The following is a 25,097-nucleotide window of genomic DNA, read 5'->3' on the forward strand; positions in this document are numbered from 1 at the left end:
CAAGCCCGGTCTGCCTCAGTTTCCACACCTGTGAAACCAAGGGGATGAAAAGCAACATTTTGTTTCCTCTAAGGAAGAACCTGTTAATGACAACGGAAAACCCCAAATGGAGTGTGAGGCTTTAGGCGTCCTGCACCTGGGGGTGTTCAGGGAGAGGCTGGGGGACTGCCTCCCTACAGAGTTGAGAGCAACCCACAAGCCAGGACTGGCTGCGTGGGAATTAGGTTAAGCTGGGGAAGCTGCATTTTAGCAAATTCGGGGATTCTGAAGCCTTCCAGTTTAGAACCCACCAAAAAGATTCCTGAAAGTGGGTTGGAGTAGAGGGGGAGTCCTCCCTCAAACACTCCATACTTACTCTTATTCATCTCTCACTTGGCTGGCCTGGATTCAGGGTGAGTGCAGGTTTATTAAGGACCGACTGTATGCCAAGCACACATCTATCACAGCCCTACTCTCAGAGAGCTGGTGGCATAGTCAACAACCACATGGCTGACTAGCAGAGATGCCCTCAGCCCAGCTGTCCCTTTTGGGAGAACTGGAGCCAAGCTGCTGCTTCCAGGGGTGAACACCCTGAGCAGCGCCAGAGCCATCAGTGAGCAGAGCTGGGGTTGCCTTCACTTCCACTGGCCCCCTCCGCAGCCAGCCTTGTGCAGGACACAACCTGCACAACCTCGCACAGCGGCCTGTGGGAAGCCATAGAGATCCAAGTGGGAGATGTTGGCAAAAGGAGCCAATTAGTTCTTGCTGGAGACAGGAATAGAGAGAGAAGAATTCTATGTAAGAGGTGAATATTAAGCTGGATGTTTAAGAATGAATGGGAGTTCACCAGGGGGAAAGGGAGGTCCAGTAGAGGCAACAGCCTGTCCTGGGACAGGGGTAGTGGTTCACTGGGAAGGAGGACGTGCCTTTCCCTTGTTCCCACCGCTATGCTGGCACATGTCAAACCAAACGTAGCTTATCTGCCAACCAGAGGTCTCCGTGCCTAAACTGTGAGATGCTATAGGATCAGTGTCTTACTCATCTTCTACAGCCCACCGCCTCACCCAATGCCGATAACAGTAACAGTAATAATGGTCAAGCCGGGTGCTCATGCCTGTAATCCCAGCACTTTGGGAGGCCAAGGCAGGCAGATCACTTGAGGTCGTGAGTTTAAGACCAGTCTGACCAATATGATGAAACCCTGTCTCTACTAAAATACAAAAATTAACTGGGCGTGGTGGCGGGGCCTGTAATCCCAGCTACTCAGGGGCTGAGGCAGGAGGACTGCTTGAACCCAGGAGGCAGAGGCTGCAGTGAGCCGAGATCGCACCACTCCACTCCAGTCTGGGCAACAGAGCCACATTCCATCTCAAAAAAAAAAAAAAAAAAAAAAGGCAGCTGACATTGTCTTCTCCGCATAGCTGTTACAGAGGTCTCAGAGCCTCCTCTCTCCTGTGCAAAATGGCAGCTCTTAAGGAAAAACTCACTGCACCAGTTACGGTAGAAGAGGCAACAGTCCCAAACAATAAGATCACTGTAGTGGGTGCTGGACAAGCTGGTATGGCGTGTGCTATCAGCATTCTGGGAAAGTCTCTGGCTGATGAACTTGCTCTTGTGGATGTTTTGGAAGATAAGCTTAAAGGAGAAATAATGGATCTGCAGCATGGGAGCTTATTTCTTCAGACGCTAAAATTGTGGCAGATAAAGATTATTCTGTGACTGCCAATTCTAAGACTGTAGTGGTAACTGCAGGAGTCCGTCAGCAAGAAGGGGAGACTCGGCTCAATCTGGTGCAGAGAAATGTTAATGTCTTCAAATTTATTATTCCTCAGATCATCAAGTACAGTCCTGATTGCATCATAATTGTGGTTTCCAACCCAGTGGACATTCTTACATATGTTACCTGGAAACTAAGTGGATTACCCAAACACTGCGTGATTGGAAGTGGATGTAATCTGGATTCTGCTAGATTTCGCTACCTTGTGGCTGAAAAACTTGGCATTCATCCCAGCAGCTGCCATGGATGGATTTTGGGGGAACATGGCGACCCAAGTGTGGCTGTGTGGAGTGGCATGAATGTGGCAGGTGTTTCTCTCCAGGAATTGAATCCAGAAATGGGGACTGACATTGATAGTGAAAATTGGAAGGAAGTGCATAAGATGGTGGTTGAAAGTGCCTATGAAGTCATCAAGCTAAAAGGATATACCAACTGGGCTACTGGATTAAGTGTGGCTGATCTTATTGAATCCATGTTGAAAAATCTATCCAGGATTCATCCCGTGTCAACAATGGTAAAGGGGATGTAGGGCATCGAGAATGAAGTCTTCCTGAGCCTTCCGTGTATCCTCAATGCCCGAGGATTAACCAGCGTTATCAACCAGAAGCTAAAGGATGATGAAGTTGCTCAGCTCAAGAAAAGTGCAGATACCCTGTGGGACATCAAGAAGGACCAAAAAGACCTGTGACTACTGGGCTCTAGGCTGTAGAAATTTAAAAACTACAATGTTATTAACTCTGAGCCTTTAGTTTTCATCCGTGTACATGGATCGCAGTTTGCTTTGATCTTCTTCAATATGTGAATTTGGGCCCACAGAATCAAAGCCTATGCTTGGTTTAATGCTTGCAGTATGAGCTCTTGAACAAATAAAATTAACTATTGTAGTGTGAAAAAAAAAAAAAAAGGTCAGCAGGTGGTAAATATTGACCATCATGCATTGTGCTAAGTGCTCCAGGGCATTCTCTCATTTCATCCTCAAACTTTGGAAACAAGTGCTATTATTAATCCTGTTTTACAGACAAGGATTCTCGAGAAGAGTTAAGTAATGTGCCTAAGGTCACACAGCTATTTGGAATCCAGGCCTCTGTGACCACAGAGCCCTTGTTCTAGACCGATGAGTGGATAGATGGATGAATGGATCTGGGTGGACAGGCGAGAGGGAAGAACTAAATGAAGGACCATGAACTCCACGCTAGGGAGCTTGAGTTCACTCGAGGGCAGTGGGGAGACACTGGAAGGTGGTGAGCAGGAGAGGCAAGTCAGTTTAGGGATTTAGAGAGATCACTTTGACAACAGGGGAAAGATCATTTAGAGCCAATGACGCTTGAAACCTGCGGCCATTTTTCTGGCAAATCCCAATTCCCATTTGTGAGGAGCCTCATTTCTTTAAGCACTGTTATTTCTCTTAGAGCAAGACATGTGTTCTTATGCACACACAGGGACTATTGATGGAGGAGAGTGCTGGAGAGGAGGGGGCTCAAAGACAGGAAGGGACAGAAAGGGGACACTGCTAATTTCCAGGGAGAGGCTTCTCTGCACAGGGGAGCAGAGCACTAGGAAGAGAGAAGGCATATGGCCCCCTCCCTTTATTCCTAAGATGAGAAGGTCCCCTCAGGGTTTCCAGCCTGGAAGCTGCAAGCTCCAGGTCCCACACACTGCCCCACTGTGCACCTGCCACCAGGGAAACAGCCATAGGCGAGGCAGGTGTTGCATCAGAATGTTAAGCCCTGGAATCAAATGTTAGGGGGTGGTAGTGAAGAGGTCTGATCCCTCCTCCTGAGCAGCTCCTTAATATCATTGGCCTGTCCAGCCAGGGAGGGAGGGGAGTCACAGAAACTGGCCTGGGGGTCAGTTAAGCTGAAGGAAAGAAGCAGGAACAGCTGGAAGGACCAGAAAACAGGGGAAGTTTCCCCTATCTACACTCAAGGAGCCAAAGAGCGAACCAAAGCCTGCAAGAGGCTTCTTCAGGCTGAGAGGGACTCCCAGAGCGTTCCGGGACAGTGCAGGCTCACCATGCTGCCTTGCCTCGCCCTGCTTCTCCTGATGGAGCTGTCCGTGTGCACTGTGGCAGGTGATGGTGAAGTGGAACTCAGCCCCAAAGCAGAGACCTGGATAACTGTGGCCTTGGAGGTACCTTTGGGAAGAGGCTCTGACCAGGGCAGGGGATAATCGGCAGCAGAGAGGCAGATCCCCTGCATGGCTGCTGGGAGGGCAGGTAGCCTGCAAGGCAGGTTGTCTCTCTACCATGGGTAGATTCAAGGCTATGAGCCCTGGCCTGGCAGACCTCCGAAGTGTGTGTGTGTGTGTGTACGTGTAAGAAACTGGCACTGTCTGAAATGCTTTATATTAACTCAATCCTCCCATCAACCTCATGGGGAAGGTATCGATACACGACCACCCCCACTTCACAGATAAGGAAACTGAGGCACAGAGAAGTCAAGTATTTTGTCCAAGGTTGCACAGCTTCAAAAGCACAACTACACACTTTGCCCAAGGTCTGATTCTGTGTATCTGTGCATCTGAGGAGCTTTTCCAGAATTTTTTTTTTTTTTTTTTTTTTTGAGACGGAGTCTCGCTCTGTCGCCCAGGCTGGGGTGCAGTGGCCAGATCTCAGCTCACTGCAAGCTCCGCCTCCCGGGTTCCCGCCATTCCCCTGCCTCAGCCTCCTGAGTAGCTGGGACTACAGGCGCCCGCCACCTCGCCCGGCTAGTTTTTTGTACTTTTTAGTAGAGACGGGGTTTCACCGTGTTAGCCAGGATGGTCTTGATCTCCTGACCTCGTGATCCGCCCGTCTCGGCCTCCCAAAGTGCTGGGATTACAGGCTTGAGCCACCGCGCCCAGCCCAGAATTTTCTTTCAAGGGGATCAACTTAAACAGGACCACTATTTGGTCTCACATGTAGAAATGACCCCGCATCTGCCCCCAACTCCTGCCTGACAATCTGATTGGGGAGGCAAAGATTCTGACCTCAGGGGTTCCGTAATCAGACAAGAGACAGGGACCAACAAGCGAGAGACAAAGACGGGTAAATAAGAGGCCAGCGCTCAGGGAAGACTTCCGGGGGGCAGACAAGACAGAGCTGGGCCTGGATCCTCCCATTCCCAGGATGGTAAGGACGCTGGGGTAGCCTTGGCTTGTGGTCCTGGACCATGGTGAGGTCCTTGGAAGCGCGTAGAAATGGGGCCACAGGAAGAGCCACTGCATGGACAGTCCTGCATGGTGGGTTTCCTTTCTGGTTTGTCTGAATCTGGAAGTGTGTGCAGTGAGAAGGCAGCAGGGCTAGGAGTGTCTCCACTGATGCCTGCTGCTTTCCAGACATCAGTTTCCTCACCTGCAAAACGGAGGAGGGAAGTGACCCCCCAAAGCTTTTCTCCAGCTTTGCCATGCTTTATAGAGTCAGTGCCAAACATCGGGGTACCTGGTCTAGAGACAGAAGCCTTGCTGGGTGATGCGGCCTCATCTATGCAGCCCCATGAGAAACATTAAAAACTTCAACTAGCACTGCTGGACTGCTTCCCAAAAGCACCTCATCCTGCAGCTGGGTCTAATCCTTATTCTCCTTTCACTCTCCTTTAATATCACAACCCTCTGCTTCCCAAAATACAGGACTTGGAATATGGGAGGAGAGACTGGGTTAGAAGTCAGGAAGAACTTACAAACACTATGGGATGCTAAGCATAATTTAAGTGATGGCTGGCTGTGGAGTCTCATGCCTGTAATCCCAGCACTTTGGGAGGCTGAGGCAGGAGGACTGCTGGAGGCCAGGAGTTCAAGATCAGCCTGGGCAACACAGAAAGACCCCATCTCTACAAAACATAAACAAAATTGGCCAGGCACGGTGATGCACGTCTGTGGCCCCAGCTACTCAAAAGACTGAGGATCACTGGAGCCCAGGAAGTTGAGGCTGCAGTGAGTCGTGCTTGTGCCTCTCCACTCCAACCTGGGCAACAGAGCAAGACCCTGCCTCAAAAAAAAAAAAAAAAAAGGGTGACAAGAATGGGGCACGATCGCATCACTTACCTCCCTTGCTCTCGGGGCTCCCCCAACCTGTAATCATCCCTGGAGTTGGGGATTTGGGCTAAATGGATATGGAGGGCTCTGGGTGGGGGTAGGAGTCCTTTCAGAGTGAATGGGAACCAATGTCTCCGAATGTTCCCCGCCAGGCACAGAAACCCAGTGGGGGAGAAAGGTCAGTCCTATGGAATTCATAAGTGACCATTCTCTCCAGCTTGCACCTGAAGGCTGCCTCTTACCAAGGCAAAGTGGTTTTCAGAAATGGGTCCAAATCTCCAAAGAGACTTTTCCAGTTATTGGCCAGGCTGGGCAACTCCAGCTCAAGATAGCTGCCCCAGCCACTGATGTCATGGTGGGATGTGAGGGAAGCAGATGGGAAGTGAGTGAATTAGTCCAAGGCTTAGAAAACAATCCGTTCCTGATCCTGAAAGGTACGACAACACAAGTTGTGAGAGGCAAGAGGGTTTATATTGTCCCTAGCCAGGTCCCTGATGGTTCCAGGAGCTCCAGCGCTACCCCTAGGGAAACTGGGGATGCAAGAAAGAGCCTCTGATGCAAGCCCAGCTCCCAGCGTCCTGGCAGGCAGCTTGTGTTACTCTAGGGCTCTGTTTGTCTATCTTTAGCTTTCCTGGAAAAGGGGACTCCAGCCTCTTCCCTATTCCCAGACTCTCAGAGAAAGGACTCCTCATTCAGCATTCTGTGTCCCACGTGTGCTGGGATCCTATGTGTGCCAGGCTCAGTGCCAGGAACTGGGGATACAGACATGTGAAGACAGTCTAATGAATGTAACCCACTGTCACTCTCTCAACTAGGAAGCAACTCTCCCTTTCAGCAGAACTGAGCAAGCCCCAGTTCAGAAGTTCAGGTTAAGGTCAGAGAGGGAGAAGGCTTTGGCCAAGGTCACAGAAGCTAATGGAAGAATGAGAATGTCAATCCACAGTTCTTGGTTCAGGACACCTGCCCCATCAGCTCAAGGATTAAAATGTCTTTGCCCAGCGTAACAGCCTCCACCCCCAGACCACATGCCATTTCCTTCCAGGAGGCCCAGGCTCTAAGGCAAGGGAAATCTGGGGCAATGGGGGAAGTGCCTGGGGAAGAGAGGTAAGTGGGCGTTAGAGTGGGGATAAGGAGGGAAGCAGTCCTGCCTTGCCTCCTGGGGACCCATCATAAGTTCACTGGCTGCCCTCTCCTCATCTATGCTGGAGACACTTCCCAAGATAGAGCAGAACCAGTACTGTGAAGTGAGACTTTGAATCTTGGCTCGGCCTCTTTCTGTGTGACCTTGGACAAGTCACTTAACCTCCTTACATCTCAGTTTCTCCATCTGTAAAATGCAGAAGACCTCTGATCCAGCCAAGGAGAAAAAAAGGTAAGTATTGCCCAAACCTGCCCTCAACATGCCCCTGGGGAGGGTTGAGTTGTCCTCAGCACAAACAAACCAGGTGGGTGAGGGGAGATGCTCTGGCCAGAGGCAGGCCAGGCTGGCATTGCTGTGCAGAGGTGGGGCCAGTATGGTTTGTCCATGCTAGGCTTTCTGGTTGTTTCCTTAGAGGGGTGGTCCTAAGGAGTGGCTGCAGGGATAGGAACAGACAATGATGGATCTAGTTCTACCAGCGTTTCAAAATTACTTTAGGTCTAAAGCCTGGAATTAGAGGGGGGAAAAAAAAAGTCAACCACTAGAGATAAGAAGTGCTTAAATCTTCAAACCCTGGCACCCAGATGATCTTAAAAGTGTGTATCTGGGCCAGGCAGTGGCTCACGCCTGTAATTACAGCACTTTGGGAGGCCAAGGCAGCCAGATCACTTGAGGTCAGGAGTTCGAGATCAGCCTGGCCAACATGGTGACTAAAAATACAAAATACAACTAAAAATGCAAACATTAGCCCGGTGTAGTGGCAGGTGCCTGTGGTCCCAGCTACTTCGGAAGCTGAGGCTGGAGAATCACTTGAACCCAGGAGGCAGAAGTTGCAGTGAAGTTGCAGTGAGTCGAGTCCAGCCCGGGTGACAGAGGAAGACTGTCTCAAAAAAAAAAAAGTACAAATCTGAGAAGCCACTACTCTGCTTAAATCTTTCAGCGAAAAGGGAAAAACAAAATCAAAAGAAAATAAACCAACCGGCCGGGTGGGTGTGGTGGCTCACACCTGTAATCCCAGCATTTTGGGAGGCTGAGGCAGGTGGATCACCTGAGGTCAGGAGTTCGAGACCAGCCTGGCCAACGTGGTGAAACCCTGTCTCTACGAAAAATATAAAAATTAGCTGGGCGTGGTGGCGGGTGCCTGTAATCCCAGCTACTCGGGAGGCTAAGACAGGAGAATTGCTTGAACCCAGGAGGCGGAGGTTGCAGTTAGCCGAGATCTTGCCACTGCATTCCAGCCTGGGCAGCAAGAGCGAGACTCTGTCTCAAAAAACAAAAAAAAAGAAAAGAAACCAACTTGTACCCTCCACTCCCTCAGTGCTCTCAGGACCAAGTCCAGTCCCCTAACACGACTCACTGCATCCTTCAGGCCTGCCTCACTGACCTGACTCCCAGCCCCATCCTAACCAGCTCTCCTTCCCTGACCGCCTGCCCTACACAGACAGAGCTTGTCGCCATTGCCTGGTGTGACCCTGTTCCTGGCATACTGCATTACACTGTCTTGCTGGGTCACATGGCTGGCTGGTGTCCCCAGACTGGAGGTCCCCCAACAGGCAGGCATCAGGTCTGCTGTCGCCTCTGTATCTCCAGTTCCCAGCAGTTTCTGCCTGTTAGAAGCACCACTAGGTGTCTGTGAAGGGAGAGCAGAGGGAGAATGGAGGAGCGGGAGGAAGGAATCAGTGAATGAACCAGTGAATAAATCAATCAGTCCATGGTGTTTCCTCACCTCTCGGGATGCCGGAGAAATGATTGCATCTGCAAGGCCCCAGCCCTGGCCCTGGCCCTGCCATTACCTGGTTCCCAAGACAGTCCACCTCTGCTGCCTCTCTTTTCTCTACCACTTCTCTCTCCCACCGCCAGCGTATCAGGTGGAACACACGTTCCAGGGCCTCCTGGGCAAGAGAAGTCTGTCCACAGAAGGTAGACGAGGGCTGCTGGTGGTTGCAAGGGCATCATGGGAAAATGGCCATACACTTTGCTGCCAGTCTCCAAGGTGGGGGTTGGGCAGCTAGACAGACAGGCTCCCCACAAGCCATCATGGGGAGGCCCCCAGGGGAGGCAGTCGAGTGCAAGGAGGTGGTCTTTTTGATGATCCAAGACTGAAATCGCTTTGGCCCAGAAGCTGCACCCTCCCCACCCATGACACACCCAGGCACACTCTGCCCTGCCCCCACCCCTGCCCCTCAGGGCCAGCTGAAACCATGGGGACTAAAGCCTAGTTTTCCAGACCTTGGAACATCCCCTATTCCCTCACTGTTTGCAAAGCTCTAATCACTGATCGTTATACTAATCATTGATCATTAGAGGGTCACGCCTTTAGTCTTCAGAGATTTTTCTGCCTTCAACAACTGTAAGTAAGTGCAGATCACTCTGGGAGGAATAACACCATAAGCAGTTATCAGCTCACACCTTCTAGCAGAGGCCACAGCCCCAAATGGTTCCAGGGGACCAGACATGAAAGTAGGTAAATCAATCAGGTTGGGGAAAGGTCATGGCTCAAGTGAGTGGGCACAAGAGGACAGGCAGTGGGCGCCCCAGCAGGTCACAGATATTGAGCTCCCGTCTGCCTTCCCTAGTGCCTAACCTCTTCCACTGGAGCTGCAGACTTCTGGACCCCTCCCCTCCCTAGCACCCCTGGTAGAACACCTGCTCGACTCATTCCATTCAAGAGCTGTGGAAGTCACCTCGATAACAAATAGAGATGAACGTTCCTCCATGCATGGTGTGGGCAGGAATATTAGGAGTCAGTCATCATTTTTCAGAGATGGGAAGCTACTGGCCCAAAGTCACACAGTGAGCTGATAACAGAGCCAGGACTAAACTGTGTCTCCTGCTTCCTAGTTCATGTCAGCTGCCATGTTCCCAGGACTCTTGGATAGCCTTCCCCACCTTTAAAGAGGATAACTGGGCCAGGCGCGGTGGCTCAAGCCTGTAATCCCAGCACTTTGGGAGGCCTAGACGGGCGGATCACGAGGTCAGGAGATCGAGACCATCCTGGCTAACACGGTGAAACCCCGTCTCTACTAAAAATACAAAAAAACTAGCTGGGCGAGGTGGCGGGCGCCTGTAGTCCCAGCTACTCGGGAGGCTGAGGCAGGAGAATGGCATAAACCTGGGAGACGGAGCTTGCAGTGAGCTGAGATCCGGCCACTGTACTCCAGCCTGGGTGACAGAACGAGACTCCGTCTCAAAAAAAAAAAAAAAAAAAAAAAAAAAAGAGGATAACTGAGGGTGGGCTCCATCCATGCTCTGGAGGCATTAGCAACTGAATAATGGAAGATATGACAGATGAGCCTGCAATTCCATTGCCCTAGATATCTCCAGACAGGAGAGAGGGGTTAGGAAGATGAAGGCCTTCAATGTGACTAGGGAAGACTTCCAAGGGTGGAGGAGCCAGACAAGACCCCCCCACTAACCATGGTTCATACACCAAACTCTCCCCAGGCAGAGAGGATGAGGCCCAAGGTTCAGAGTAAAAGCCCCCACCGCAGACTTCCCAGAGGACGTGGTGCTGCTTCTTCCTACCTGGATGTCACAGCTGACAAGCCGGCAGGCCAACTCTCTTCTCTGTGTCTCCTGTCCTCATCGCTGGCACTTCACACAAGGCCCACACTGAACCCACTGGGTTTCTTCCTGGACTCTCGGTGTCAGGCAGCAGTCCTGCATAAATGCAGTCTTCGCCGTTGCAAGCTGCATTGACTCTGCCCTCCCTCACACTCAGAGCTGGCATCTCACTGCACAGCAGTGAGGAGACTCGCACACTCTGTAGCCTGTGCTTAGCACACAGTAGGCACTCAATAAATGAGTGACCAGTGAACGGCTCCTTCTCTGGTGCAGAGCAAAGGGCAGGAATGGCCTGGGCTCTGTAGACTTTTCAGTGGCCTCACTGATATGTCAAGAGGCCAAGAGCCCTTTCACAGAATCGCAGAGAAATACCGAACAGCCCTGGTCCCGCCCCCAGGTGGGAAAACAGGCTTGGGACCCAGGTAAGGATGACAGAAACAGGAAAGAGACCATGACAGGATGGGAAGGTATTGCAGGGATTTTGGAATGGAAGGGATTTGAAAACAAGGGGTCTTTCTTCCCTTTAGGGTCCTCTGAAACCCAAGCCTGAAAGAAAACACCCTCTCCCTACTCACAGACATGATCTCAAGGGCTCAAATGCATGTCTCCTGACTCAGAGAACAGGGTTCCAGGTTATTCATCAATTATCTTGTATAAGGTGACTCTTCAACTAACTGTCTTATGGTTAAGACACAGTCTCATTCTTGAGCACCTTAGAAGAGCAAAACAGTTCCCAACCTCAGGGAGCCCCAGACTGAGGAGGCAACTGTCCCGCACTAGCAGTGTATAGGGAGGTGGGACACAGAAGACCCCTTAGAAAGCAGCGCATGAGCCAGCATGAAATCCTGGAGGCAAACCTAGGTTCTAAATATGGCGGGGCTCAACCAAGGAATGCACTGGGAATTGTGTGTGGGTCCAGCAGTAAAAGAGGCTCATTAATCCACTAGGCTACAAAGCATTTAGCTTCTGTGTCCCTCTCTCCAAAAAAAAAAGAAAACAGGTTAGGAGTTTTTCTGGGTGTTTGATTCTTTGCAGGCGGGTAGAGGGGAGCTGGGAGCTGGGCTATGTTTAAAACGAGGGGGGCCAGGCATGGTGGCTCACACCTGTAATCCTAGCACTTTGGGAGGCTGAGGCAGGCAGATCATGAGGTCAGGAGTTTGAGACCTGCCTGGCCAACATAGTGAAACCCCGTCTCTACTAAATATATAAAAATTAGCCAGCATGGTGGCACACACCTGTAGTTCCAGCTACTTGGGAGGCTGAGGCAGAAGAATCGTTTGAACCCAGGAAGCAGAGGTTATTGTGAGCCAAGATCACGCCACTGCACTCCAGGCTGAACAACAGAGTGAGACTCTGTCTCAAAAAAAAAAAAAAAAAAAAAAAAAAAGGAGGGGAAGCAGGCGTGCTGGTACAGAAGGCAGGACCCTCCTGTGGGTGCCAGAAAAGGCTTTAGCGACAACAAAGGCGGCTGCAAGGAGGAGGCCAAATGGTACCAGCACAGGCAGGAAGAGTCCTTGCACTTAACCTGTAGTGAGGCACTCTCTCTCCCAAGACTGAATGTTCATTGTGAGCCCCGAATAAACCTCAGGGTCCCATTTTCTCCATCTTCACACCTTACTATCATGTCCAGCAATGAATATGGGAGTGGGGGCCAGTGCAAGCCTCCTCCTTGGAACTCTGACACTGCTGCAGAATTTTCCAGTTAATGTACTTCCCACCTCACCCACTCCTAACCTCCTAACCCACCAGGCATCCCCCGTGCCTACTCCACCCCACCCAGCCACCAGTGAGGTGCCAAGAGGTGGTTCACTGCAATAACCCAACTCAAAGCACCAGTAAAGAGGGCTGAAAACCTCATTCTTGTGTTTGAAGAAAAAAGTGAACTCACCGGTTTCACCTATGTGCCAGCATTTCACTAGGAACTCAGATGGGACCGGGGATATGAATGAAGTGTGAGATTGGAATTTGCCCTTGAAGACCTCACAGTATTATAGGAGAGCCAAGATGTACTAATGGATGCAAATCCTGCCTTCTGCTCCCCAGTCCTATCTTTCTCAAGCTCACCACGTTCACTCCTGCTTCTGGCTTCTGCACATACCATTCTTTCCATCCTGGTGAATGAATTCTTTGCCAAGATCCATTTCTCTGTAAAGGTTTTCCAGCCCAGGAAACACTCGTCCATTCCCTCCTTGGCATTCCCGAAATGCCTGACAAGTTCTTTCATTCAGCACTTCCTCTATGTTACAATGTTGATGTTGTAATTAATGATTTACCTCCCCTGCAAAACAGGGTTTCTGAAGAACACAGACCGCATCTTATTATCTTTGTGTCCTCAGCGCCAACAAAAGTGCTTGGCACGAGAGGTCCCTGGAGAGCATTGTGATGGAGGAGTCCTCGAGGAGTCTGTCTCTAGGAGCCAAACTTAATACAAGTAACTGAAATAAACAGTAGAGCTGCTACTTCCTGAATACGTCCCACAGTTCTCAAACTCGGACTGTCCATACACTGAACTGCTGATCCACTGCCCCAAAACTACTCCTCACCATCTTCCCCATCTCTACAAACGGCACCTCCACGCACCCAGCTACAAACCTGGGAGTTCCCCTCAATTCTTCAAACCCAACTCATTATCCCCTAGCTGTTGAACATTCCACAATCTATCTGGAGTCCACCTAACTTCTTGCTATCTTGTCACTGTTGGTAGCAGCCACCTTCCTCCCTTGTCTTGGAGGGCAGCAGCCTCCTGGCAGACCTCCTTGCTTTCCACCCTCAAGCCAGCCAGCTACCCCCAGCCTTTGTCCACTGGAGCGTGACCTTTTAAAATGAGAAATAGGATCGAGTCCATCCCTTGTTGGCCACAGTCCAACAGTGTCCTAGCACACACTTGATATTCTTGCAGAAACCTCCAGGGGCCTGTGCTCTCTAGTCTCTCTCCTCTGGGTTGTCACAATCACCACCAGGCTCTCTCAGACACACACACCAAATGCTGGCCTGCTCTGGGATCTGGACACTGCCCCAGTCCCTCTACTCCATATTGCCCTCACCCCACTAACTCATCTTTTAGCTCCCAGGATAAAGGCCCTTTTTCAGACAGGGGTTACCACTGGTTCCCCAGACTCAACTAATTCCCACCTTAGTTGGTGGGCACAACAGAACTTGTTTACTGACTACATGAATGAATGTATGGCAGGTACTGCAAGCGAATTTTCCACAATTTTATCCCCATTCTGCCAATGTGGGATAAGCCACTTGCTTCAAGTTACAAAGGAAATGACGGTCAGGATTTGGGCTATGGTGGCTTGACTTCACATGCATCAACCCTCACACTTGGTCTATGTCATGATAGTTCAGACAAGTCTCAGGCAGAATTAGGGGCCTATTTGGGTGGGAAACATTTCCAAAAGCCCTACCCCAGGACACCAGTCCAAGAGGCTCCTTCCAGATCAAATCATTTTAGGAAATGTTATATCCTGTGTCTTCTTGGAAAACCCCAATGCCCATTAGCCCACTGAAGGTTTTGGGAAATCTTGAAGTCAAGGAACATACTGGTATTATCTTTTTTTTTTATTTTTTTGAGACAGGGTCTTGCTCTGTCACCCACGCTGGAGCACACTGGTGGGATCTCAGATGACCACAGCCTTGACTTCTTGGGCTCAGGTGATCCTCCTACCTCAGCCTCCCGAGTAGCTGGCACTACAGGTGCACACCACCACGCCCAGCTAATTTTTTTGTAGAGATTGGGTCTCCCTATGTTGCCCAGGCTGGTCTCAAACTCCTGGACTCAAGTCATCCTCCCACCTCAGCTTCCCAAAGTGCTGGGCTTACAGGTGTGAGCCACCATGACTGGCCTGATACTAACTTTGGAAACACTCGGTGTTTTCCAGATTTATTTGACCACAGAACTTTTTGCCTATACTTTGGTATTTAGTGGAACACACTTCATGGAACATTGAAGTGGAGGCTTTCTCAGTAAATACAAGAAAGGGAATAATAGACTAATCCTGTTGCACGTTGAGGTTATGTGTAAGGGAATGATGAAAGCTACGTGTAGGTTGAGTCAGCTTACAGAAAGACTTGAAAGCCAGGATAAACATGAACTTAATCCACTGAGCAATGAGAAGCCACATGAATTCTGGAGCACACAAGTGATGAGCAGTATCTCGACAACAGAAGAAGGCTGGGCGCAGCGGCTCATGCCTGTAATCCCAACACTTTGGGAGGCCAAGGCAGGCTGATTGCTTGAGCTCCGCTTGAAACCAGCCTGGGCAACATGGTGAAACCTCGTCTCTACTGAAAATACAAAAAGTTAGCCAGGCATGGTAGTGCATGCCTGTGGTCTCAACTACTCTGGAGGTTGAGATGGGAGAATCGCTGGAGCCTGGGAAGGCGAGGCTGCAGTGAGCTGTGATTGTACCACTGCACTCCAGCCTGGGTGACAGAAAGAGATCCTGTCTCATAAATCAGTCAATCAATCAATACATACATACATACATACATACATATAGAAGGATATTCTTCAGTTTTCCTGATCCGCTTAAGGAGGTGGCTAAGAATTCCAAGGCCAGCCAGTTACCTCAGAAGCAATTTGACTGACAGCTGACACGATAAATAACCAAACGAGGTGAACTGTCTGAGGCTGCCATTTACACAGAATATAAACAGTGTCCCTTGGAATTGCACAAGGTGGTAGCCGCCTTCCTCTAGGCACATCTGGCTTCCAATCAACCTACAGGGCAAACTGAATTCCAGCCCTTCAGTTTCCAAAGTCCCCTTGTTTCACTTCTCGATTGCCATGTATCAAACCATTCCAAAACGTGTGGTTAAAACAGTATTCTCACAATTCTCTGGGTTAACAGGGCTCAGCTAGATGTCTTTAGTGTCATGTGGTATCAGCAAGGGCCATCACGAGGGTGCATTCAGCTGGGAGTCTGGCGGGGTTGAAACCTTCAAGAGACACAAGTCTGGGCTTTTAGTTGTGTGTGACTAGAGCACCTTGGTTCTCCTATGCATCGTCTCTCACCATTCAGTAATTTAGCCCAAGCTTCTCTTTTGAAAACATGTCAGCGCATTTTCAAGAACAAAAGTGGAAGCTACCAAAATATCACTTCCATAACATCCTATTAGTCAAAACAAGTCACAAGTTCAGCCCACACTGAGGAAAAAAATAGACCTTATTGGAAGTAGCACGTGCACAGAGGATGAGAGCAATTGCTGGTGGCCATCTTTGGAGATGATCTACCATACCTCTAAATTTGTGAGATAAGAGTGTAGGTTTCTGATAACTTTGGAATTGAATGTACGGTAAGCTGTTTCCAGAAACAAATGCCCAATTAAGAACAAAGACGGGTTTCTTGGAACGAACATGACTTGTCGAGGGTAAAGATGTTTATATCTCACATGGAACATTTGTGAGGAACCATGGAGCCAGAGTTGTGCAATCGCACAGGTTATTTTCTCCACTCTTGGGCACAAGTAAACAAATCCCCAAACCCCCAAATGGTAACAACATAACCTGGACTTAAAGGTATTGCACAAGAAGTTAGGGGCAAACTGATGTTTTGGCACCAGGGACATTTCTCATCGCTGGGCAATCCTTTGTTTCCTTCTTAGTGACATTCATTGGGATTTTGTTGCAGATACCACACAGGAAGAAGGCTATTAAACTGTGCCTATCAGCAGGAAACAGTCTGGAGGAGGCAGTCACACATAATTTTGTGGAAGAAAGTGCTGAGGCAAAACCAGTTGAGGTCCGATTCCATGATCCCAATGAACAGCAAAGGGTGGCTTCTAGAAGTCCTAGCACACATCACATACTATCACTCAGCAAAGCAGTTTTCATATTTTATTCTCATGACATTCAATACCTTGATATGCTGTACATATGTGCACCTGTGAGACACATGAGGTAGAGGAAATTAATGCCGAGAGCCTCAGTGAGCCAGGCCTTCTCCGTGCTGCCATTCATTTCACTTGATGGGATTGGTTATTTGAGCCTGAGCACACTAAGAACTAGCTGAGGGGTTGTGTGGTAAGAGGATTCCTGCTGTCTCACTGGGGCTTCTTCTCAAACCAGGGTTTCCTAACTCCACGTCCAAGAATGGACTTCAAAGGCACAATTTCCTCAACTATAGACAAATGTGTGTGTATTTACAAGGGTATTTTTTAAAAATCCAGTGCTTTAATCAGAGTCTCACAGGACAGAAGAAAAAAGTGGTAAAAGGATCATGGCCGAGCTGTGCTGCTTGATCCTGGTGCAGCCCCTGAGACTTTGTTTTGACCCACTCAGAACTATAGGGACAAATCAGGACAAATCAAAGTAGAGGACAAGTCAAAAGCATCACCTTGTCATTTAAAGGTTATACCACACTGTTAAAACTTACTTGGCTGGGCATGGTGGCTCCTGCCTGTAATCCCAGCACTTTGGGAGGCTGTGAGTGGATCACCTGAGGTCAGGAGTTCGAGACCAGCCCGGCCAACATGGCAAAACCTTGTCTCTAGTAAAAACACAAAAATTAGCCAGGCGAGATGGTGGGCGCCTGTAATCCCTGCTACTTGGGAGGCTGAGGCAGGAGAATTGCTTGAACCCGGGAGGCAGAGGTTGCAATGAGACAAGATCATGCCACTGCACTTCAGCCTGGGTGACAGAGCGAGACACCATCTTGAAAACAAAACCAAAAAAAATTACTTAATATGACTCATTATCCCCAGATAAGAAATGGGAAAATAGCATGGAATCATCAGATGACCAGACCTCATGGTAACAATGCCAAAAGTATGGGATTTGGACTCAGGGAAGCAAGGCTGTCTCATTCTGTTGCTCTAACACAGCAGCAAGACCGCTATGAGCCTCAATTTTTCATCTGGCAGAGGGCTATAATATCCACCTTACTGTGCTGTGGTGAGGAATGAAGAAAATCACAGAAGTAAAGGGACAATGCTTCCTATCCTAAATCAGAAACAATGCCACCATGAGGTACATCTTTTGCTTCCTGGTTTAGCTCTGTAGCCCCCCAAAGTTGCTGCTTGTAAAGCCAACTAACATCAATCAATTGTTTTTTCTTTTTTTTGAGACAGGGTCTCATTCTGTCACCCAGGCTGGAGTGCAGTGGCATCATCTCAACTCACTGCAACCTCTACCTCCTGGGTTCAGGCGATTCTCATGCCTCAGCCTCCCGAGTAGCTGGGACTACAGGCACATGCCCACGTCTAATTTTTCTGTTTTTTGTAGAGCTGGGATTTCATCATGCTGCCCAGGCTAGTCTCGAATTCCTGGGCTCAAGGAATCTGCCCACTTTGGCCTCCCAAAGTGCTGAGATTACAGACTATTACAGAGCTATCATGGCTGGCTTAAAAATCAGTCCTTTTTACTGTAATGAGTTGAGTTGGTTAATAATTAAAAAAATAATAAGAAGAAAAAAACGTAAAAAGAAAATCAATCCCTTTGCCTGAAAGTTTTCACCAGTTTCATTATTATCCTTGTAATGGAAGCCATTAGAAACATGGGTGCCTGTAACAAAGAAATCCAACTAGAAGGGAGAGGAGGATTCATCATTAAGGAATCAAAAAAAGTTGTGGAAGCAAACGGTAGAGGGGAGGGTGCGGGCTATCAAGGCAGACAGACCAGAATTGAAGTTTCTGGATTCGCTGCTTACTTCCACCTTGGATTCAGGTCTCCTTTGGCAAACCAGTGTACACATCTACTGCACAGGGCTAGTATGAGGGTCAAATGAGGCAGTATGAAGGTACGGTGACAACCATATGGGAAGCAACCAGCCCATGCTACAGCTCTCTTCCTCCAGAAATAAGAGTAAGTACTTCCATTGAGCAGGTTTCAGTAATAATTTCAGACTTTTGCTCTTCTAATAAAGGAGCTTAAGCAGCTAAGCTTCTGTTATGCAGATAAGAGGGAGTTAAAAGCTGGGTGCAGTGGCTCAAAGCTGTAATCCCAGCACTTTGGGAGGCCATCACCTGAAGTCAGGAGTTCGAGACCAGCCCGGCCAACATGATGAAACCCTGTATCTACTAAAAATATAAAAATTAGCTGGGCATGGTGGCATGCACCTGTAATCCCAGCTACTCGGAAGGCTGAGACAGGAGAACCACTTGAACCCGGGAGGCGGAGGTTACAGTGAGTCGAGATCGGCCACTGCACTCCAACCTGGGTGACACAGCCAGACTCTGACTCAAAAAAAAAAAAAAAAAGAGGGAGTGAAATGGGATAGTCTTACTCAAAATTGCCAAGGGAAGTCTGTTCCCACACTTGTGGGAGTTTAAATGAGATAATAAATTCTTTTATTTTTCAGTGAGTAAAGTGGGATGGCAAAGCGAGTGGAGGCTTGGGATCAGGACTGTGCAAAAAACTTCAACTGTATGGGTTCTCACCACTACTGGCCACAGCAAGCAAAACCATTCCAGCACATACAATTCCCAGCCTCCTCCTTTCCACCATACAGAGGTAAGTGCTCAGCCACCCTTTTCCTGTGCTGGGTATATCTTACAGGAAAATGCAGCTATTTTCAAAAATAATCATTTCAACCTGGGAGTCAATAATTAGACGTGACATTGCTCAATACTGGTGAATGAACCTGGAAATGAGAAGGGATATCTGTTCCCATCTCCCACAGGCATCAACTGAACCCCCATATATCCTAACTTCCTATTGGTTCCTTTGCCCCTAAAATCAGTGAAAAATGGCACTTAGTGAAAGAATGGGTAATACTGACTAATCATTGCTATGTATACTGATTAGCTGGAACCAAAGTGAGGCAGATCAAATTTGTGCCACCATCTAGATAAGTTCAGAGTGAGCACTCCCTCGATCTTTATAGACAGCCTGCATCACAGGGAAAAACATTCCATAGCCACAAACCACATCCCTCAACAGTGTACTGCCAGGCAAAGCAAATCCTAAGTGCGTTTACTATGAGTAGCAGATTGTGTGCATCATTTTCATATATAAATGAGAGCCCCCAGATAAAACAGACTTGAGCAGAGAACATGCTTTATTGAGGAGTAGATATAGAAGAGCACATTCTACCACATGTGGGGAAGGGTTTAGCTTCTGTAAAAGGCCTTTACCCCTTAAGAAAACCCCTAGTGAAGTTGATTTTGGATAAATTTTAACAGTGACACTGAAACTGGAGGGGGGCTGCCACTGAACATGCTTAAAATTAGCTCCCCCAACCCACAGTGAATATAAGTAGTGTACAGAGATGACAAGAGAAAGGCACAAATGACCGGAGTCAGGGATTGTGGTGAGGGCTCCACATGAAGACAGCATGTTGGAGGAGACCAAGTTGGGAAGGGTGACATGTCATACATCAAAAGTTGCCCCAAGATAGCAGGTTATAATGGGCTACAGAGAAATTAGAGGGAACATCTCTTCCTTCACTTGAACAACACCAAAAATAGAAGACCAGAGAATAGAAGGACGGTGACAAATCCCAAAAAGGAAATGGAGGAGGAGTTTGTGGAAGGGCAGAAGCACTTTAATCCTAGAGGGAGGGTGAGGCACTGTTGAAAAGAGAAGCAAACCTTGGCAGGGGTGGCCATTCTGCCTTGCTGAGTCATGAGCTGAGATATGAAAGTCACTTTCAATCATTTTCAACTTCTCCCAGGGCATTGAGACAGAATCAGTGCAATGTATACAGAAGTAAAGATGTACTGTATCAGACTAGTGGAGGTGAAAAGATTTCTGCAGTATAATTAATCAGTTAACATGCAGCATGAAAGGGAGAAGTGGACATTACTTTGGCACCTGCAAACGTAAAAAGGGACTGGGAGTAAAGAGAGAAGGAAATATTTACTAGTGGGTACTTCACGGTGAGGCAAAAAGTAGTATCCGCTCCCTTTCACCAAGACACTGCCCACTGCCCACAGGTGAACTCAAATCAAACCCAGAACTACCACTTCTTCATTCTTCTCTCCATCTCATTCAGATCAATTATATGCTATTACCAAGACTAGTCCCTGGGAAACTCTTCAGAAGTATTTGGCTCTGGTAAGCCCAATACAGATCAAAAAGAGGTCTCTTAATCAAAATGAAGGAAAGAAATTTAAAGCAAGATGAAACCCAAAGTGAATGGATCCCCTGCCAATCCACACACACTCACAAGTGCCACCTCTTCCCTGCCCCTCCATAGAACACACACATAAGGAGTAACTGGAAAGGTCCTGGTGGTGGCAGCCATATTTGGAGGTCTGGTGACCAGGCGGCAAGCACTAGTACCACGCTTAGAAGACACAACACAACCTCATGGGGCGAGAGGACATGAGGAGAGAACCAGTGACTGGACAGGTACAGTACCATAACAGAACTCCTTGGGTCAGTGCTGAGAGACCTGCACTCAAGTCTAATACAGATCCCATCCAGGCAACCTCACTGAGGCCGAAACAACAGTTCCTCAGAACCAGCGTCTGCAGTGTACACAAAGGTCGGAGCCAGAACAGTCCTGAGGGGGATGGCCTTCCCAAAGGATACTGTACTTGCCAATCACAAGAGCAACAGAAATGACAGACAGATCCCTAGGGTACGGATTCCTACTGCTGGGGTTCGCTGGCTCGGAATGACAGGTCACTTTAAGTGCCCTTGGGAGGGGTCCATTTTAAGCAGCTGGGATCCATGGTTTTATTGGAGTTGGACCTTTTGGCCTCTTTGGCTATCCACTCATCAATCAGGTCCTAGGGGAGAACAATGGGAAAAAGGATTATATACTTTCAACTCAAATGCCTTTACATAGATTCCAAAATAACTAACCACCAAGAAGGAATTGCCAAAGGTTTAACAACATATTAGGGTATAAAAAAATACTATCTTTTGACTTACAAACGACTTTTCTATCTAATCCATTCTTCCTACTTTACCCTCAGTGAGAAATGAAAATCATCGCTCACCTACCTTTATTGTATGTATGAAACAATTTTAAAAATTAGAAGTGAGTATGAGTTGAGACAGCATTTGTGAAGATTCCTCTACAGATGGGCAATTTCCTCCCATGTAAGAAAATCATCAAATGACAGAAGTGCTGTACAACATAAAGCTGCTTAACTGGAGCTGCTTAACTTGTGTCATCCAAATTTGAGACAGGAGCTTACCAAAACCTTCTGATACGGATAAGGCAATGCAGGCATCACTGCCAGCTACAGAAACGAGACCCAGTAAAAGGGGCATGTAGCCAAACTCCTTTAAGGGAAGGTTCTCTTGAGTCGTAAGGCCCCTACTTTGCTCTGCTAAGCCTTGAAGGACATCCAACAATGAGCAAGCTGCTGATGAAAACCTTACCTGTCTCTTTAAAACTAGGTGTTTTCCCTTCCAGTACTTGAGCATCTGAAGGGCTTGTAGAGTGCTGACAATGTCTACAGGATTCACAGCCGTCTCCTGACTGATTTCTGAAACAGAAGATCTACTGACAACCTGACCAAAGTGCAGGTTCCCACCCCTTTGCCCCCAACCAAGGTCTACTTTCCCTTAAAGGAAATCCAAATGGACAGAATCTTCTGTACTCAACCCAATCTGTTTAGAAGGAGTTTACAAAGTATTCATTTGACCAGTCCAAATAACTACAGAAGGATATTACAGCAAGAAGCTATTCTTGGCCCCTTAGAAATCAGGGTCAAATATAGACCAAACTAAATTGTTCCACCCCTGCATAAATACCCAGGGATGTCTTTCTCAGAAAGATGAACCAAAAGACCTGAAGTTTTTCTTCTTGACTTTTACAAGAATTAGTGTTAGCAACTCTGGATTTGAGAAGCCAATTAATAACCATTCCCAGGGGCCAAATGCTTTGGATTCCTAGGCAACTTTAGTGAGGGTCTCTGCAGTGGTCCATTTCCAGTTGGCCTTCCTTTCTCATATTTAGGGGAAACACAATACCCACTAGAGTTAACTTCTTGGGCAACAATCAACCATTCCAAGGAGTCAAAAACCAACCTTTGATAGAAATCTCTTTGCCTTGGAAATTATGCAGGTAGCGGAGAAGTACTTCTTTCCAGTAACTGCGATAGCTTATAAGCCCCAGATCTGAGAGTGGACGTTCTGGGGAGCCAACTTTTTCTTCGACTTTGGAAAGCAAATAACCTGCCAGGGAACAAATACAGACTTTTTCCAGCAGCACTAGATCTTACCCGAATAGCAAAAAACAGTGTGCCAACATGCAAGAAGGTTTAAGAAGCACAGTCCCCTCTCATTCCAGGGAATGTGTTCCAAGACTCTCAGTGGAGGCCCAAAACTGTGGATAGTACCAAATCCTATATATACTATGTATTTTCCTATCAACACATACCTATGCTATAGTTTAACTTATAAATTAGGAACAGGAAGACAGTAATAGTAAAACAGAACAATTATAACAATATACTGTAACAAAAGTTATGTGAAGGTTGTCTGTCTCTCAAAATATCTTACTGTACTGTACTCACCTATTTTTGGACCGCAGTTGACTACAGGTAATTGAAACTGCAGAAAGTGAAATGGCGGATAAGGAGGGCACTACTGTAATAGGCACTAAAAGAACTCCGGAAGGCTTCACTATTAATCATTTTGATAACAATGGTTCTCTATAGGTGTGTGTTGGAAACAAGGGAGACAGGAAAAAAATGTGAAGCCACTTCATTACCTAGTTTTAAAATATTTTTTAAATCTTTGAATGGTAAGAACAGATTAGTTCAGTACCACCTATGAGATAGTGGGGGGGATGTGTGTGTGTAAAAAACCCAAATGATGAAGCCTCTAGTTGTAAAGTCTAAACACCTAACATTCAATTTATACAAAATATACAAAACAACATTATGGAGATGCAGTCTGCAAGGTTCATAATCTGGGTAATCCTTTTAGACAACTAACCTCCTTTCTTCAATAAAAACACAGCAAGGAAAAAAAAGATGGGACTGGAAAATTTTAGACTGAAAGTGAATTATGAGCCATATTTCTCAATCTCACTATCAATTTTACCTGGATCTAAGTATTAAAAAAAAGTTTTTTAAAAAGAACAAAATCACACCAGGGAAATCTGAGTATCACAATTTATGATATGAAGGACTTTTTTTTTTTTAAGGTGTAATAGACCTTATTTTTTAGAAATATCAAAATAATGGCAGGTGAAAGTATAGGTAAAACGAGGTTAGCCCCCTCCACCCCCAAAAAACAGTAATTATTGAAGTTGGGTGATGGGTATAGGAGGGTTTATTATACTTTTGTTAATGCTTAAAACTTCCTATAAAATCAAGTTTATATGAACAGTGTTACCTATTCAAAGATATATAGTTCCCCTCTTATGTCACTTTCCAGTTCATCTCTTCTCAGGTGACTTAAAAATGAAAAAAGGCAGCTGGGCAAGGTGGCTCACACCTGTAATTCCAGCACTCTGGGAGGCCAAGGTGGGCGGACCACCTGAGGTCGGGAGTTCGAGACCAGCCTGACCAACATGGAGAAACTCCATCTCTACTAAAAAAAACACAAAATTAGCCAGGCGTGGTGGCACATGCCTGTAATCCCAGCTACTCGGGAGGCTGAGGCAGAAGAATCGCTTGAACCTGGGAGATGGAGGTTGCAATGAGCCAAGATCGCACCATTGCGTTCCAGCCTGGACAATAAGAGCAAAACTCCGTCTCAAAAAAAAAAAAAAAAAAAGAAAGAAAGAAAGAAAGAAAGAAGGCTTGGAAGGCTAATTCTAGGAATTCCAATTTTGATTACAATATACCCTGTCCTTTGACAGTGGACATCAAATAGAGAATAACACACAGTGGAGTCTTGTTTTTCACAGCAGTTATGTTTCATAAAGTCACTGAGAACCTGAATTAGTGAATACTGAACCACTGCTACTAGGAGAAATACAGGGAGGGTTAGGTTCCTGCAAGCCTCTGGTCACACATTGGTCAACCATCAATACATAACCTTATTTTATGTTTCTGTTTAAAAATGCCTTATTTAATATACACTGTTGACATCACTAACATTGAACTCACTGCCAGCAACTCTCTAATTCACCTGAAGAAAGCCATCTAACCTCTGTAAGGTACCCCGGGATTCCTGAGATTAGTGTAAGGTATCCCCCCAGGATTCCTGAGATTAGTATAAGGTACCCCAGGATTTCTGAGATTAGGAACACCAGACACATCAGCACTACTCATAGGGGCCATTTAAAATCAACAGAAAGCCAAAACCGTGTGGCATTCACAGACTGAAAATGAACTTGTTTACAGTATAAGAGCTGAAAACTCCGAAGTCAGCTGGGAATGCGTGCATCCATGACTCTTATTTTTTGCTGCTCTGTGCATGTTCACGAATGACCACAAAAATGTTAAGATTGATTTTGGGGTTACAAATAAAACTTAGTGAGTAAGCAAATTCACAAACACAGAATCCACAATTAATGAGGGCAGAGTATATTATGCAAAGGGTCCATTGGGTGCATGGATTACTTCTAGACAAGTCCCTACAAAAGTGAAATCCCTAGCATCAAGGAACAGATTTTAAGCCTCATGCATGTATGTGCTGTTTAAAAGTCTCAAACTGGGATAATATGAAAGAGCTCACTTTATCATCCTCTGTACTTCCTACTCATTAAGGAGAAGTCCCGTATCCCTTCAATGGTCAATGTGTATCAGGCAGAATGACAATGTTCAGGT

At 47.2% G+C, this 25,097-nt stretch overlaps 2 protein-coding genes and 1 pseudogene across 4 annotated transcripts in view; 2 read left to right on the forward strand and 1 right to left on the reverse strand.

Moving 5' to 3' along the window:
* Positions 1 to 317: 317 nt before the first annotated feature.
* PHB1 (prohibitin 1) overlaps positions 318 to 25,097 on the forward strand; it is a 444,080-nt gene continuing 419,300 nt past the window's right edge. Inside the window, exon 1 of the mRNA XM_050765702.1 lies at positions 318 to 327. The gene's annotated coding sequence lies outside the window, so the exon portion shown is untranslated. The remainder of the gene's footprint in view (positions 328 to 25,097) is intronic.
* On the forward strand, positions 349 to 2,660 carry LOC126939883 (L-lactate dehydrogenase B chain-like; annotated as a pseudogene). The gene has a single exon (XR_007720480.1). The product of XR_007720480.1 is annotated as an L-lactate dehydrogenase B chain-like (transcript).
* The window catches only part of KAT7 (lysine acetyltransferase 7), a 40,281-nt gene continuing 34,637 nt past the window's right edge, over positions 19,454 to 25,097 (reverse strand). For both annotated transcript variants that reach the window (XM_050765661.1, XM_050765659.1), the window contains 3 exons: positions 22,402 to 22,548; positions 21,751 to 21,857; positions 19,454 to 21,149 (listed from right to left, as the gene is read on the reverse strand). In XM_050765661.1, coding sequence (XP_050621618.1) covers positions 21,048 to 21,149; positions 21,751 to 21,857; positions 22,402 to 22,548 — 356 coding nt within the window. In that variant the 3' untranslated portion in view covers positions 19,454 to 21,047. The remainder of the gene's footprint in view (positions 21,150 to 21,750; positions 21,858 to 22,401; positions 22,549 to 25,097) is intronic.

This window comes from Macaca thibetana, chromosome 16 (genome assembly GCF_024542745.1).
Source record: "Macaca thibetana thibetana isolate TM-01 chromosome 16, ASM2454274v1, whole genome shotgun sequence".
Lineage (NCBI taxonomy): Eukaryota > Metazoa > Chordata > Mammalia > Primates > Cercopithecidae > Macaca > Macaca thibetana.